This window comes from Eretmochelys imbricata, chromosome 20, assembly GCF_965152235.1.
Source record: "Eretmochelys imbricata isolate rEreImb1 chromosome 20, rEreImb1.hap1, whole genome shotgun sequence".
NCBI classification, from domain to species: Eukaryota; Metazoa; Chordata; order Testudines; family Cheloniidae; genus Eretmochelys; species Eretmochelys imbricata.
Window position 1 is genome coordinate 21,331,692 of NC_135591.1, and position 15,212 is coordinate 21,346,903.

Here is a 15,212-nt window from a genome sequence, read left to right on the forward strand (position 1 = left end):
ACTAATTCAGAAGGAAGAAAAAGGCCAGCATGGTTCTGAGTGCTAAGGAACAAGACAACAATGTAGGAATGTCAACAAACCCAGGGACAAAGGGAAAACACCCATTTAGCCCCACACCACTTGCCAAATTCTGTAATGGAATGAAAAAGTACAAATTGAATTAACCTATTTGAACAGCTGGGATGTTAGAGGAAGGATATATTGCAGTCAGTGGGAGGGGGAAAAAATGGTATGTGTTATAAATTGCTAAACAAAAATACTTATTGATTCTTTGTACTGCAGTCATGCTGAGAGCCCCATTTTGCTAGGCACTGTACAAACACATAAGGAGACAGTGCCCGTGCCCCTGCCCTAAAGAGCTTGAAAGCCATCATAACTCAGGTGTTTGCTGCAATCAGTCAGGAAAAGAAAATCCTCAAGGATAATATTTGCTTTTATTTCCATCGATGTACACACCTGGATATTAAAGCTATAAACAGCTTTTATATTTGGATAAGCATAGCTTTCTGGAGTCAAGCATCTGATGTCCATGGCAGCTGAACACCAAGAAAAGAGTCTGCTAGACAGATTTATTAACAACAGGTTTTTAAAATATTTTAAGACAGAACAGTACTTTTGCCAGTTCTCAAAAGAATTAAGTGGATGTTATTGTGAATGAGGTTAGTATGGACTTCAGTGGAGCAATGTGCTGTTGTCCTCCTTGACAGAGCACTGTCTGCCCCCCAAAACGTTGCTTGGGTTAGATGTGCCTTCAATAAATGCATGTGGACTGTGTGTATCTAGGACATACTTGAAAGTGAAATCTATTTCAGTATATTTTTCCTGGTGAAATGTACAAATAAAAATGTCACTCTACAAACTACAGTGACTGAACTATTTAATCTAAAAAGAAAAATATAACTCATACAATTCAGAATTCAAACAGTTTGAGAGAAGGCTATAATTTGGATAAATCAATTTAACTGGCAAAAAAGAATAGTCACTTTTACGAGTATTTTTTAAAAAGCACTTTCTGGGCAGAATTTCTCTGCACTTTCCAGCTGGCTGCTCAATGGAGGGGCACATGGCTTATCCTGAGCTATTGTGAGTGACACTGGCACAGTAACAAAGGGAATGTGGGAGAGAGGTTTGGGGGGCCAAACATGTTTTAAACTGATTCTGAACTAGAAAGGAAGCTTGTGCGCCTGGGTCACAAAGAAAGCCTAAACCGTATGCTACAGTATGTCCAGGCTTTTATTTGCTTGAAGCCATAACATCTGCTCTCCATAATTTAAATAAGGAACAGACAGACCATCAGACATTCAAAAACCTATGAGACCAAAACAAATCCAGTGTAGCCAAGGTATTGGAGTCTCTTGTTACAAATATGTTTAAGTCAAATAGAAGTTAAACTTCCAGGTCATAACACAGAAAAAGCAAATCCCAACATGGAAAAACAAATAAGAAGGGTGCTCCAGTGCTTGGATTAGTTTCCTTTTAGCTGTTCTAAGATTAGCTCCTGCTCAAAGGAAAAAAACACATAGGATAAACAGACATAAGAGACTATAGCATAACTGTTCACAAATTTCTATTCCTTTAAAATTTTCCTACAACAAAAGAAAATTGCTGCTATGAGAACTCAAAATACGTCAATTATAACATTCTCTTTACACAAAAGTGTGAGTGTGTTGCATTTCATTTAGTATCACATACTGCCTTTGATGCCAAGATCATCATTGAAGATATAACTAGATGGCCTTTAGTTTGGAAATATGGTACAAAAGTGACATACAAGAAAATTACAAGTTATTTTTTTAGTACAGGTTCAGTACCAAGGGCAGTATTAGGATATTAATGTTAAGCAACCTATATAATAAAGAACACATTTTCTACAATTAAACAGGTTCTACAAGCAACTATCCTTTAATATAGCATCCAAATTAAGTAAGCTCAAAAGTTTACACAACAAAGCACAATAAAACATCCTGACATCATTGCCCAGGAGTTTATAGATGAACAATTGATACACTGGGTGGCCAAAATCAAAATCTACTCGCTCCTAACAACCCCGTTCCTCCTCACAAAGAAAATAAGTCACATAATCCACCTGTCAACTCAGTTTCCTGCAGCTTTTGTCTTCTTTCCCCATCTATCTTCTGCTTCTCCTCACAGCTTCTCTTTTCTGAGGTCTAGTTCATTTTCCAGTGTTAATCTCCTAGTCCCGCCACAGTTTTGGGACCATTTTCTTTCAAGAAATGGCATGACAGAGACACAAAGGGATGACAACCAGATACAGAGAATGTCTTTAACAGAATGCCTACACACGTCTCCTCAGAGATTATAACTGTAATGCTTACATTTTATTTTGTTTTTCAAATCAAAAGCAGTGAGCAGTAATATTTCCTTCAAATCAGGGCACGGCCTACAGTGTAGGAAGCAAGCTACAAATAAATAATCTCCAACCAACAGAGAAGAACATTAGGCCAGGAAATCACCCTTAAAGCCTTAAGCTGTAAAAATCATTCACTCGGTAAAGACATATCTCAATTGCACTTGACCCAGGAGATGTTCATGCCCGATACCCAACTTTCTAAAAATCATTCAAAAATTCCAACAACACACCTGTTTTTTCCTTGATCTCACACAGCACACTGAAGAGAGCTGGTTTCATTCTGTGGCAATTCAAGGCATGTTTTCTGAAAAGGAGAGAAAGAAAGGATGAATGCCAAGTGGAAGGGGAAAGAGGCAGGACTGTCAAGGTTTATAAAAAAATGATTCCATGTATTTGTAAAAATGAGCAAATAAGATTAATGTACATTTAGAAGTTCTAGTCACACAGTTCACTCAAGGTCATCAAGAGAAACTCTCTACCAGAATAATTGAAATACTCAATTGCTTGTAGTTGGCAGAAGCAAAACAGAAGTTAAACTCTACGGAAAGTATATTTTATATGATGTAGTCAACAAATGGCTGCTTTCTGAATTAGTATTCTTCCAATTGCTCTAACAAAGCAGTCCATCCAAAATGAGAGAGATCCGCATTTTTACATTATACAGATTCTGAACATTAAAAAACAAAACAGAAGTCAATTACCATTGATCAAATCAAATATTGTTTCTTTCAGTTTAATCAAACTCAAAACAAGTATAAGTCTACAAACAAAAGGAGACTGTCCTTCCCCTAGAACAGAAATGGAAGAAATTGCACCCTGAGGATTGTTGGGATCTCAGTGCAAGAGGGATGAAAGGTAGAGATACTTTTTAAGAAGGAGTAGACCTTAATGGTACCAAGAGCAGGCTGGTTGTCTGTTACGGGGACACCTCTGTGCAAGCAGGAGGACCTAGTGCCAGAAGCCACATCATATGTAACTACTTATAAATTCACAATGTGGAATATCATGCAGAATGTGTCTGACTGCATCCTTAGTATGAAATCATAGCAGACATTAACTGCTTCTTTGGAGCGGTTATGTTTGTGGTGAATATATTAAAAGCAGTATTTGCATATTATGAGCTATACCTGACCTTGATGCACCCATGTAATTCTATCAAAGAAAGGGTTTTACAATAGATATTCTGACACAGCTGTAGCTGGAGGGGCACTCAAGCCCCACTAGAATGTTCATCTACTTTTCCAAACAACCTAAAGTACATTCTACTTTGATAGAAGCCACATTATGCTTCCAGTGTTTGAAACTGATGCCACCTCATTTTTTGTCCTTGTTTATCCAAACAGAAAGTATGGGAAGGGGGAAAAGGTTAATAAGTATAGGTTTCAGAGTAGCAGCCGTGTTAGTCTGTATTCACAAAAAGAAAAGGAGTACTTGTGGCACCTTAGAGACTAACAAATTTGAGCGTAGCTCACGAAAGCTTATGCTCAAATAAATTTGTTAGTCTCTAAGGTGCCACAAGTACTCCTTTTCTTTTTGCAAATACAGACTAACACGGCTGTTACTCTGAAATCTTTGTACCCCTGTATATCCTAAGAAGTTTGAGAAACTACAAAAGGAGTTCTCAAACACCTTGATGAGATATACTCTGCATCAGCAAAAATACAGTTTTCATAATACCAAAATATACAAGAATGCTGAAATTAATTCCTTTGCCCTTTTTTCATCTATGGCAAGTAATGTCTGCTTCTCTCCCTATCAATGGTAAAGCTCTTTCCATCACCATCTCAGTTGGTCTCTCCTCTAGTCACAGAAGGCATTAAATTTTATTTCAGTCTCATTCAGAAGCCTTATAAATAAGTGTTCTTGTTGGGTCTGGTACCTTCATACCCCACCCCCAGACATTTGCTGTGGGATCTTCATACACAGTTGAATACTCAAGCTACTTGAAAATCTCAAGTACCAAGAATTATGACATTCAAAAACCAGTCGGAGAACACTTCAATCTCTTTGGTCACTCGATTACAGACCTAAAAGTTGCAATTCTTCAACAAAAAAACTTCAAAAACAGACTCCAACAAGAGACTGCTGAATTGGAATTAATTTGCAAACTGGATACAATTAACTTAGGCTTGAATAAAGACTGGGAGTGGATGGGTCATTACACAAAGTAAAACTATTTCCCCATGTTTCCCCCCACCCCCCCCCCATTCCTCAGACGTTCTTGTCAACTGCTGGAAATGGCCCACCTTGATTATCACTACAGAAGGTTTCAGAGTAGCAGCCGTGTTAGTCTGTATTTGCAAAAAGAAAAGGAGTACTTGTGGCACTAAAAAAGGTCCCGTTCCCCCCCACTCCCCGCTGGTAATAGCTCACCTTAAGTGATCACTCTCTTTACAGTGTGTATGGTAACACCCATTGTTTCATGTTGTCTATGTATATAAATCTCCCCACTGTATTTTCCACTGAATGCATCCGATGAAGCGAGCTGTAGCTCACGAAAGCTTATGCTCAAATAAATTGGTTAGTCTCTAAGGTGCCACAAGTACTCCTTTTCTTTTTGCGAATACAGACTAACACAGCTGCTACTCTGAAACCTGTCACATACCATAGTACTTCACTGAAGAGATAGCAATGGCATCTGTTCTGCTGTATCTCACCTGAAATGTCATGCCATATTCTCAGTTATAGCCATACATGTAGCTGCAATTACATTTTAGCTTCCAGACACACTGTGAACCATCCTCACAAAGTTTGTTAGAACATCTCTCTGGAACTACTGGGGAACAGGATACTAAAAAAAAAATTTACATTTCTCTGGGGGAGATTTTTAAAGGCACAAATGTCAATAAGGCACCTGTCTTCCACTGGAAGTTGGGAGTTAGGTACCTGCCATTTGTGCCTTTAAAAATTCCCTCCACCACCACTTTCTGTGATGATGACCCCTTTTGTAATTTTTAAATTATTATTTAATTAAAGTACATTCAGAGCTGGGAGTAACCCCTTTTTCAGAAGTTTTCTTCATTAAATACAGCTCATCCTGATATTCCTAACATAGCAGTACTCCAGCTGTGGGTAAGGTCTTAAAAGTTTACTCAATTTCCTTACAATCCCTCACCAACAACATTTACAACAGGTAGCTGCAAGCCTGCAATAAATATTCAAATACAATACAAGAATTAAGCAAAATATCACAAGTTGAAGTCCACTGACCAGGTTACTTCAATACACGGAACCAAGAAAAGCATAATGCACATTATAAGATATCTAAGCAGATCAATATCTACCCACAGACAAGCAGCCTGAGAACAAAGGCAGCTGAAAAGAAAGCCAAGTGGATTCTATTGTCCTTGCTTGATGACATACCACCAATTCTAGGCCTTAAAACTCTGCTCCCATAAAAATAGGGCTAAAAAAGCTGATTTACAAACTACATAAGCTACATGTGTTATAAGTTCTCAGAAACAGGCTGTCCAGAAGTCATTACATAGCTAATATGGCCAATATTTATTCTTTTGTAGAATGATAAAGTTGATTAACATTGATATTAAGCAGGTTACGTAATGTAATTTTTGGCAGATGAATTTTAAATAAAACTTCATCTCTTCAGTTTTTAGCTTGCAGTCTAAAATTTACAATATAAACAATGAAAGTTCTGAAACTCAAGAGGCCCCAGTGAAGCTATTTTGAAACCCAGTACAGTTCAATATGCAGATTTTTTAATACGGAATAAAATTGAAGTCTAGCAAATAAAACATCTGGAGCTAAATCATGGCCAAGACATCTTGCAGATAGGTAGGTATTCCAGGACACTCTGCCTAACATCCCTGAAGCATCTGTGAGACTAGTTACACTGGATTTGAGAAGGGTTGCTTTGCTTTCTTTACAATGACATACAGGCCTTCTTACCAAGATTCTCCGTTTGCAAGTAGACTAAATGGATGGACCCATTATTGTCTATAATGCAAGAACCTGTATTGTGCATGCACAATCACCTCATATGCAAGGGCACTTTTTACAAAGTTTGAGCCTTCAAAAAACTTTGTGCCTAAAATTTTTTCTAAAGGTTTCAGTTTTCTAAAAACACTGAAAATAGCTAAAGCAATTTAGCCTACACAAAAAGCACTAGGATCCCATAATTAAATTTTTTTTTTTTTTCCTGTAAACAATAAACAAGGAAACTTCCTAAGCACTCAACTTTATCAGCTCTCTTGTACAGGAGTTTTGAAAATCAAACAGAACTGCAGTGTTGTGTGTGACATACACATTAATCTGTGCATGCACTTACTATGAAGCAACTATAGACAGCTTTAAATTTTGTGTTGCAGTGACTGGTAAGAAGAGAGAGCATATTAGGGGAAGCCTCATACCACTACCAGTAATGGAATATATGTAAGGAGCTTGAAATAGCAGCAGCATCCCCTTCAGTATTTTTTTCCCCCCTCTTCATTTCAACAGGCATAAGAGGAACACAGAAGAGCATCTCTGAAGAGTCCCTCTGACTCAAACTAGTCCAGAATATTGTTTGAAAAAACTATAATGTAGAATATCTTTCCTCAGTAAATACAGTCTAGAAAACTAATTTTACCACAAACTCTCTCCTAGGAAGCCCCACCATTGTTCTTCTTTTTAAAATCAATAACTATATGGTTAGTACTTATCTTCAGATCATACCAAACATGTTTATGGGCCTGGGGTTTATTTTCAGTAGTTCTGTGTACTTGGATAAATCATTTGCAGCATGGTTTCCAAAACTGTAACTAAAACCTTGCTCTACAGTTTCTGAAACAGTACAGACCATGACTTGCCATTGTCTACATTTGCAAGTTAAACCATTTTCAGCACCAGTTTAGCAGCTGACACCAGCACAGAAAAGGCTTAAATGTCAGGCCAAAGAAACTTCTCAGAGTAAATAAACCTTGGTTTAGGTAATTTATAATGGAAAGTCAGCCAGACTCCTAACCAAAGTCACAAATTAATGTCTGGAATCTGATGCATGAGTATTCGTTTGCTAGTTTTATAAGCGAGATCTGTTTTACAATCCTTCCCTTTCCAAACTGCTTCCTCTAGTCTACGTACTTTTTACAACTGGTACATGCCAAGTAAGCAAAACATATAATTACAGAGAGCCAGTCAGGGATACAGACACCTCTAAGGCAGAGAAAATAAACTACAAGGTATTGAATTATGCTGATTTTTTACATCAGGTTATGTTATTCACAATATGCACAGAAGACAATGTACTACTCCTCAGGTAGGCTTCTCTCTTTAAAACACAAGTACAGTTAGTTCTCACCCAAGTGAGACATAGCGCAGGCAGGTGCTGTGAAAACTGCTCACACATAGCTCTGTCAAAGCACCTTAGACCTGAAATGCAATACATCTGCCATTCAGTTCCTGTGTGCACATGCCCCTCTCCCTACCACACACACACCCCCCTCTCTCTGCCAGGGCACTTTAATCCTGTGCTGCAATCACAACTTTGCATTTATTCTATTCCTAGGCCAAATTAAACAGTAGTAGTGCAACTGACAGAAAAAATAATTTTCATTTGTGACTGGAGCTATGATTTGAACCCCTATCTGCAGTAGAGAAAGGACAATTCGTTATTAAGACAGGCTAGCTTGTAAAAAATAATTCTAAGAATTCAACTCACCTCTACAGCACTATATGCAAGTGCTACACAGTCTTATCAACAGGACAAAGGTACAAGAACCTCTCAGCAAATATAGAAATTAACTGTTCATCTTGCAAACTGAAAGTCTCCACACTCTTATTCTTACTGGCATGGGAACAAGAAAGTCTATTTAAAAACTTCCCCTGAGCAGAACTAGCAAGTGATAAATTCAAAAATTAGATCCACAGCCTCAAATCCTCTAAGGAGAACTGAAAAAAGAAGTGTGGTGGCTCAGGAAATCAGTAAAAGAATGTAGAACTTTCCATCTCTAGGTCACTAGTGCCACTACAGCTAGTGAGTCAAAGACATTCCCATTAGGTGACTTCATTAAGTAACCTGTGTGGAAAAACTCATGGGTCTCAGCTCTATTCCTAGCAGATAAGTGTCTATATCATAAAAATCACCACCATTGAACTTCCCCTACCCCAAAAGCAGTCTCAGCAGCAGCCAAAGAATGAGGGGCCAATAAAAAATGGCCTGCATCATCCATGAGGTGGGGGGTCTCTCCAGGACAGGGCTGAGACACACTAGATATACAGGTTTCAGAGTAGCAGCCCTGAGTCAGTATATGCAAAAAGAAAAGGAGGACTTGTGGCACCTTAGAGACTAACCAATTTATTTGAGCATAAGCTTTCGTGAGCTACAGCTCACTTCATCGGATGCACTCAGTGAAAGCTTATGCTCAAATAAATTGGTTAGTCTCTAAGGTGCCACAAGTCCTCCTGTTCTTTTTGCTAGATAAACAGTGCCTGAGGAAAGTTTGCTTTATTGCTGCCTGAACTGTACCTGCCCTGCAGATACATAGGGAACTTCAGTCTCCAGGACTGTCAGCACTAAAGTCCCTTAAACTGTAACCCCATACTGAGGATTTGCTCCTAACACTATAACTCACTCTACCGTTTTAAGCAAAGTTCCTCTGTGAAACTAAATCAGGCTGCCTCACGCCTTGCCCAGCACACAGGTTCACAAGCAACACGGGCGATGGAAACAGGCAAGGAAGTTAGTACCCAGGAGCCTGAGCACCTGGCGCTCTCAGCACGCCAGCAGCAGATGCCAGGCACTACCCCACCCCACACTTCAGTGCCACACACTGCCACCCCCTGGAACCAGACTCTGGCTCCCCAAGATTCTAGGATTCGGAGCCTCTCTAGCCATATCCTGGTACCCAGCCCCCAGAGACTCTGCCCTACGCAGCCCAGGCCCTGATGCCTACAAACCCCTGGACTCGAGACCCTTCAGTCCCCGGAGCCTCGAGCTCAGAGACGGCGGCCAGCCTCCAGGTCCCCTACTCAGACCCTCGGTGCTCAGAGCCCCGCTCCAGGCCCGCGCCCAGACACCCCCCGCCCCGCCGCCCACCTAGGGAGCCTCCCCGCAGGCGCGGCTCGGACCCGAAGGGCCGCACACCCCGTCCCCTGCGGTACCTGGCTTGCGCCTCGTCCAGGCTCTGGTCGGTGATGGCCATGATCTGCTGCAGGATGTCCCCAGTATCCTGGTGCCCGGGGGGCGGCGGCCCCGGCTGGAGCCGATGCGGGGGGGGCGGCGGGGGGGCGGCGGCGGCCGGGTCTCCAGCGGAGGGAGGCGGCGGGATCCCCCCGGGGTGGGAGACCCCCGCACCGTGCGCCGCCGCCAGCAGCCGGGACGGGTCCTCCATGGTGGGGGGAGAGGTGGAGGGGCTGGGTCGGGGGTGGGGGGGAGCCGGAGCAGCCACTAACGGGCTCTCGGTACGGCCCAAGCTCCTCACACACAACAGGCCCCAGCCCAGCGCCGTGCGGGCCCCGCCCGCTCCAGCGTGACCCCGCCCCCTCCGGCGTGACGGGACTCCGCCCCTTCCTGGCGTGTCGGCGCCGCGAGACCCCGCCCCGGCCTCCGAACGAGCCCTGCCCGTCCCCTTCCTCTGCACTCTGCCCCCGGCGTGGGGAGAGGCGGGGCGCCGAGCTCCTGCCCGTGAGCAGGCGGCCCCGGCCGGCCGCCCCAGGGCAAAGCGAGCCAGCGGGCTGCCCCCAGGGGCCGTTCTCCCACTGCCCCCACCGGCCAACTGTCCCCTCCCGCCTGCCCCCAACGGCCCCTCACAGCCCCCTTCATACTGCCCCCAACGGCCGTTCTCCAACGGCCCCTCACAGCCCCCTTCAAACCGCCCCCAACGGCCGTTCTCCAACGGCCCCTCACAGCCCCCTTCAAACCGCCCCCAACGGCCGTTCTCCAACGGCCCCTCACAGCCCCCTTCAAACCGCCCCCAACGGCCAACTGTCCCCTCCCGTCTGCCCCCAACGGCCCCTCACAGCCCCCTTCAAACCACCCCCACCGGCCGTTCTCCAACTGCCCCCAACGGCCAACTGTCCCCTCCCGTCTGCCCCCACCGGCCCCTCACAGCCCCCTTCAAACCACCCCCACCGGCCGTTCTCCAACTGCCCCCAACGGCCAACTGTCCCCTCCCGTCTGCCCCCACCGGCCCCTCACAGCCCCCTTCAAACCGCCCCCAACGGCCGTTCTCCAACGGCCCCCTTCAAACCGCCCCCTCCCCACTGCCCCCAACGGCCCCTCACAGCCCCCTTCAAACTGCCCCCAACGGCCGTTCTCCAACGGCCCCCTTCATACTGCCCCCAACGGCCGTTCTCCAACTGCCCCCAACGGCCAACTGTCCCCTCCTGCCTGCCCCCACCGGCCCCTCACAGCCCCCTTCAAACCACCCCCAACGGCCATTCTCCAACGGCCCCCTTCAAACCGCCCCCTCCCCACTGCCCCCAACGGCCCCTCACAGCCCCCTTCAAACCGCCCCCACCGGCCGTTCTCCAACTGCCCCCAACGGCCAACTGTCCCCTCCCGCCTGCCCCAGCGGCCCCTCACAGCCCCCTTCATACTGCCCCCAACGGCCGTTCTCCAACTGCCCCCAACGGCCAACTGTCCCCTCCTGCCTGCCCCCAACGGCTCCTCACAGCCCCCTTCAAACCGCCCCCAACGGCCGTTTTCCAACAGCCCCCTTCAAACCGCCCCCAACGGCCCCTCACAGCCCCCCTTCCCACTGCCCCCAACGGCCCCTCACAGCCCCCCTTCAAACCACCCCCAACGGCCGTTCTCCAACGGCCCCCTTCAAACCGCCCCCAACGGCCAACTGTCCCCTCCCGCCTGCCCCCACTGGCCCCTCACAGCCCCCTTCAAACCACCCCCACCGGCCGTTCTCCAACTGCCCCCAACGGCCAACTGTCCCCTCCCGTCTGCCCCCACCGGCCCCTCACAGCCCCCTTCAAACCACCCCCAACGGCCGTTCTCCAACGGCCCCCTTCAAACCGCCCCCAACGGCCAACTGTCCCCTCCCGCCTGCCCCCACTGGCCCCTCACAGCCCCCTTCAAACCACCCCCACCGGCCGTTCTCCAACTGCCCCCAACGGCCAACTGTCCCCTCCCGTCTGCCCCCAACGGCCCCTCACAGCCCCCTTCAAACCGCCCCCACCGGCCGTTCTCCAACTGCCCCCAACGGCCAACTGTCCCCTCCCGTCTGCCCCCACCGGCCCCTCACAGCCCCCTTCAAACCACCCCCACCGGCCGTTCTCCAACTGCCCCCAACGGCCAACTGTCCCCTCCCGTCTGCCCCCACCGGCCCCTCACAGCCCCCTTCAAACCGCCCCCAACGGCCGTTCTCCAACGGCCCCCTTCAAACCGCCCCCTCCCCACTGCCCCCAACGGCCCCTCACAGCCCCCTTCAAACTGCCCCCAACGGCCGTTCTCCAACGGCCCCCTTCATACTGCCCCCAACGGCCGTTCTCCAACTGCCCCCAACGGCCAACTGTCCCCTCCTGCCTGCCCCCACCGGCCCCTCACAGCCCCCTTCAAACCACCCCCAACGGCCATTCTCCAACGGCCCCCTTCAAACCGCCCCCTCCCCACTGCCCCCAACGGCCCCTCACAGCCCCCTTCAAACCGCCCCCAACGGCCGTTCTCCAACTGCCCCCAACGGCCAACTGTCCCCTCCCGCCTGCCCCAGCGGCCCCTCACAGCCCCCTTCATACTGCCCCCAACGGCCGTTCTCCAACTGCCCCCAACGGCCAACTGTCCCCTCCTGCCTGCCCCCAACGGCTCCTCACAGCCCCCTTCAAACCGCCCCCAACGGCCGTTTTCCAACAGCCCCCTTCAAACCGCCCTCAACGGCCCCTCACAGCCCCCCTTCCCACTGCCCCCAACGGCCCCTCACAGCCCCCCTTCAAACCACCCCCAACGGCCGTTCTCCAACGGCCCCCTTCAAACCGCCCCCAACGGCCAACTGTCCCCTCCCGCCTGCCCCCACTGGCCCCTCACAGCCCCCTTCAAACCACCCCAACGGCCATTCTCCAACGGCCCCCTTCAAACCGCCCTCTTCCCACTGCTCCCAACGGCCCCTCACAGCCCCCCTTCAAACCGCCCCCAACGGCCAACTGTTCCCTCCCGCCTGCCCCCACCGGCCCCTCACAGCCCCCTTCAAACCGCCCCCAACGGCCGTTCTCCAACGGCCCCCTTCAAACCGCCCCCTTCCCACTGCCCCCAACGGCCAACTGTCCCCTCCCGCCTGCCCCCACCAGCCCCTCACAGCCCCTTCAAACCGCCCCCAGTGGCCGTTCTCCAACGGCCCCCTTCAAACCGCCCCCTGACCACTGCCCCCACCGGCCCCTCACGGCCCCCTTCAAACCACCCCCACCAGCCATTCTCCAACTGCCCCCAACGGCCAACTGTCCCCTCCCGCCTGCCCCCACAGCCCCCTTCAAACCGCCCCCAACGGCCGTTCTCCAATGGCCCCTTTCAAACCGCCCCCAACGGCCCCTCACAGCCCCCTTCAAACCACCCCCACCAGCCGTTCTCCAACTGCCCCCAACGGCCAACTGTCCCCTCCCGCCTGTCCCCACAGCCCCCTTCAAACCGCCCCCAACGGCCGTTCTCCAATGGCCCCTTTCAAACCGCCCCCAACGGCCCCTCACAGCCCCCTTCAAACCGCCCCCAACGGCCGTTCTCCAACTGCCCCCAACGGCCAACTGTCCCCTCCCGTCTGCCCCCACCGGCCCCTCACAGCCCCCTTCAAACCACCAACAGCCATTCTCCAACAGCCCCCTTCAAACCGCCCCCTTCCCACTGCCCCCAACGGCCAACTGTCCCCTCCCGCCTGCCCCCACCAGCCCCTCACAGCCCCTTCAAACCGCCCCCAGTGGCCGTTCTCCAACGGCCCCCTTCAAACCGCCCCCTGACCACTGCCCCCACCGGCCCCTCACGGCCCCCTTCAAACCACCCCCACCAGCCATTCTCCAACTGCCCCCAACGGCCAACTGTCCCCTCCCGCCTGCCCCCACAGCCCCCTTCAAACCGCCCCCAACGGCCGTTCTCCAATGGCCCCTTTCAAACCGCCCCCAACGGCCCCTCACAGCCCCCTTCAAACCGCCCCCAACGGCCGTTCTCCAACTGCCCCCAACGGCCAACTGTCCCCTCCCGTCTGCCCCCACCGGCCCCTCACAGCCCCCTTCAAACCACCAACAGCCATTCTCCAACAGCCCCCTTCAAACCGCCCCCTTCCCACTGCCCTCAACGGCCAACTGTCCCCTTCCGCCTGCCCCCACGGGCCCCTCACAGCCCCCTTCAAACTGCCCCCACTGGCCGTTCTCCAACAGCCCCCTACCGCCCCCAACGGCCAACTTTCCCCTCCTGCCTGCCCCCAGCAGCCCCTCACAGCCCCCTTCCCACTGCCCCCAACGGCCACCTCCTGACTAACCCCAACGGCCATTTTCCAACTGCTCCCTACCGCCCCCTTCAAACTGCCCCCAATGGCCATTCTCCAATTGTCACCTCCTGACTGCCCCCAATGGCCATTCTCCAACCGCCCCCTTCCCACTGCCCCCAATGGCCATTCTCCAACCATCACCTCCCGACTGCCTCCAACGACCCCTCGCTGCCCCCTCGTGATTGCCCCCAACAGCCATTCTCCAACTGCTACCTCCAAACTGCCCCTCCCGCCTCCCCTAATGGCCATTCTCCCAACTGCCACCTCCCGACTGCTCCCAATGGCCCCACACAGCCCCCTTCCCACTGCCTACAATGGCCATTCTCCATCTGTCACCTCCCAACTGCCCCCAAACTGCCCGCACCTGTCACCTTCCCACTGCTCCCACTGGCCATTCCCCAACTGCCCCCAATCATAGAATCGCAGAATCATAGAATATCAGGGTTGGAAGGGACCTCAGGAAGTCATCTAGTCCAACCCCCTGCTCAAAGCAGGACCAATCCCCAACTAAATCATCCCAGCCAGGGCTTTGTCAAGCCTGACCTTAAAAACTTCTAAGGAAGGAGATTCCACCACCTCCCTAGGGTAACGCATTCCAGTGTTTCACCACCCTCCTAGTGAAAAAGTTTTTCCTAATATCCAACCTAAACCTCCCCCGCTGCAACTTGAGACCATTACTCCTTGTCTGTCATCTGCTACCACTGAGAACAGTCTAGATCCATTCTCTTTGGAACCCCCTTTCAGATAGTTGAAAGCAGCTACCAAATCCCCCCTTATTCTTCTCTTCTGCAGACTAAGCAATCCCAGTTCCCTCAGCCTCTCCTCATAAGTCATGTGTTCCAGTCCCCTAATCATTTTTGTTGCCCTCCGCTGGACGCTTTCCAATTTTTCCACATCCTTCTTGTAGTGTGGGGCCCAAAACTGGACACAGTACTCCAGATGAGGCCTCACCAATGTCGAATAGAGGGGAACGATCACGTCCCTCGGTCTGCTGGCAATGCCCCTACTTATACAGCCCAAAATGCCATTGGTCGCCTTGGCAACAACGGCGCACTGTTGACTCATATCCGGCTTCTCGTCCACTGTAACCCCTAGGTCCTTTTCTGCAGAACTGTTGCCGAGCCATTCGGTCCCTGGTCTGTAGCAGTGCATGGGATTCTTCCGTCCTAAGTGCAGGACTCTGCACTTGTCCTTGTTGAACCTCATCAGATTTCTTTTGGCCCAATCCTCTAATTTGTCTAGGGCCCTCTGTATCCTATCCCTACCCTCCAACGTATCTACCTCTCCTCCAAGTTTAGTGTCATCTGCAAACTTGCTGAGAGTGCAATCCACACCATCCTCCAGATCATTAATGAGGATATTGAAGAAAACCGGCCCGAGGACCGACCCTTAGGGCACTCCACTTGATACCGGCTGCCAACTAGACATGGAGC

General features: G+C 49.7%; 1 protein-coding gene across 2 annotated transcripts in view; it reads right to left on the reverse strand.

Moving 5' to 3' along the window:
* PBX4 (PBX homeobox 4) overlaps positions 1 to 9,711 on the reverse strand; it is a 31,106-nt gene extending 21,395 nt beyond the window's left edge. For both annotated transcript variants that reach the window (XM_077838291.1, XM_077838292.1), the window contains exons 1-2: positions 9,467 to 9,711; positions 2,602 to 2,675 (exon numbers count right to left, since the gene is read on the reverse strand). In XM_077838291.1, the coding sequence (XP_077694417.1) occupies positions 2,602 to 2,675; positions 9,467 to 9,696 (304 nt within the window). In that variant the 5' untranslated portion in view covers positions 9,697 to 9,711. The remainder of the gene's footprint in view (positions 1 to 2,601; positions 2,676 to 9,466) is intronic.
* Between the last annotated feature and the right edge of the window lie 5,501 nt (positions 9,712 to 15,212).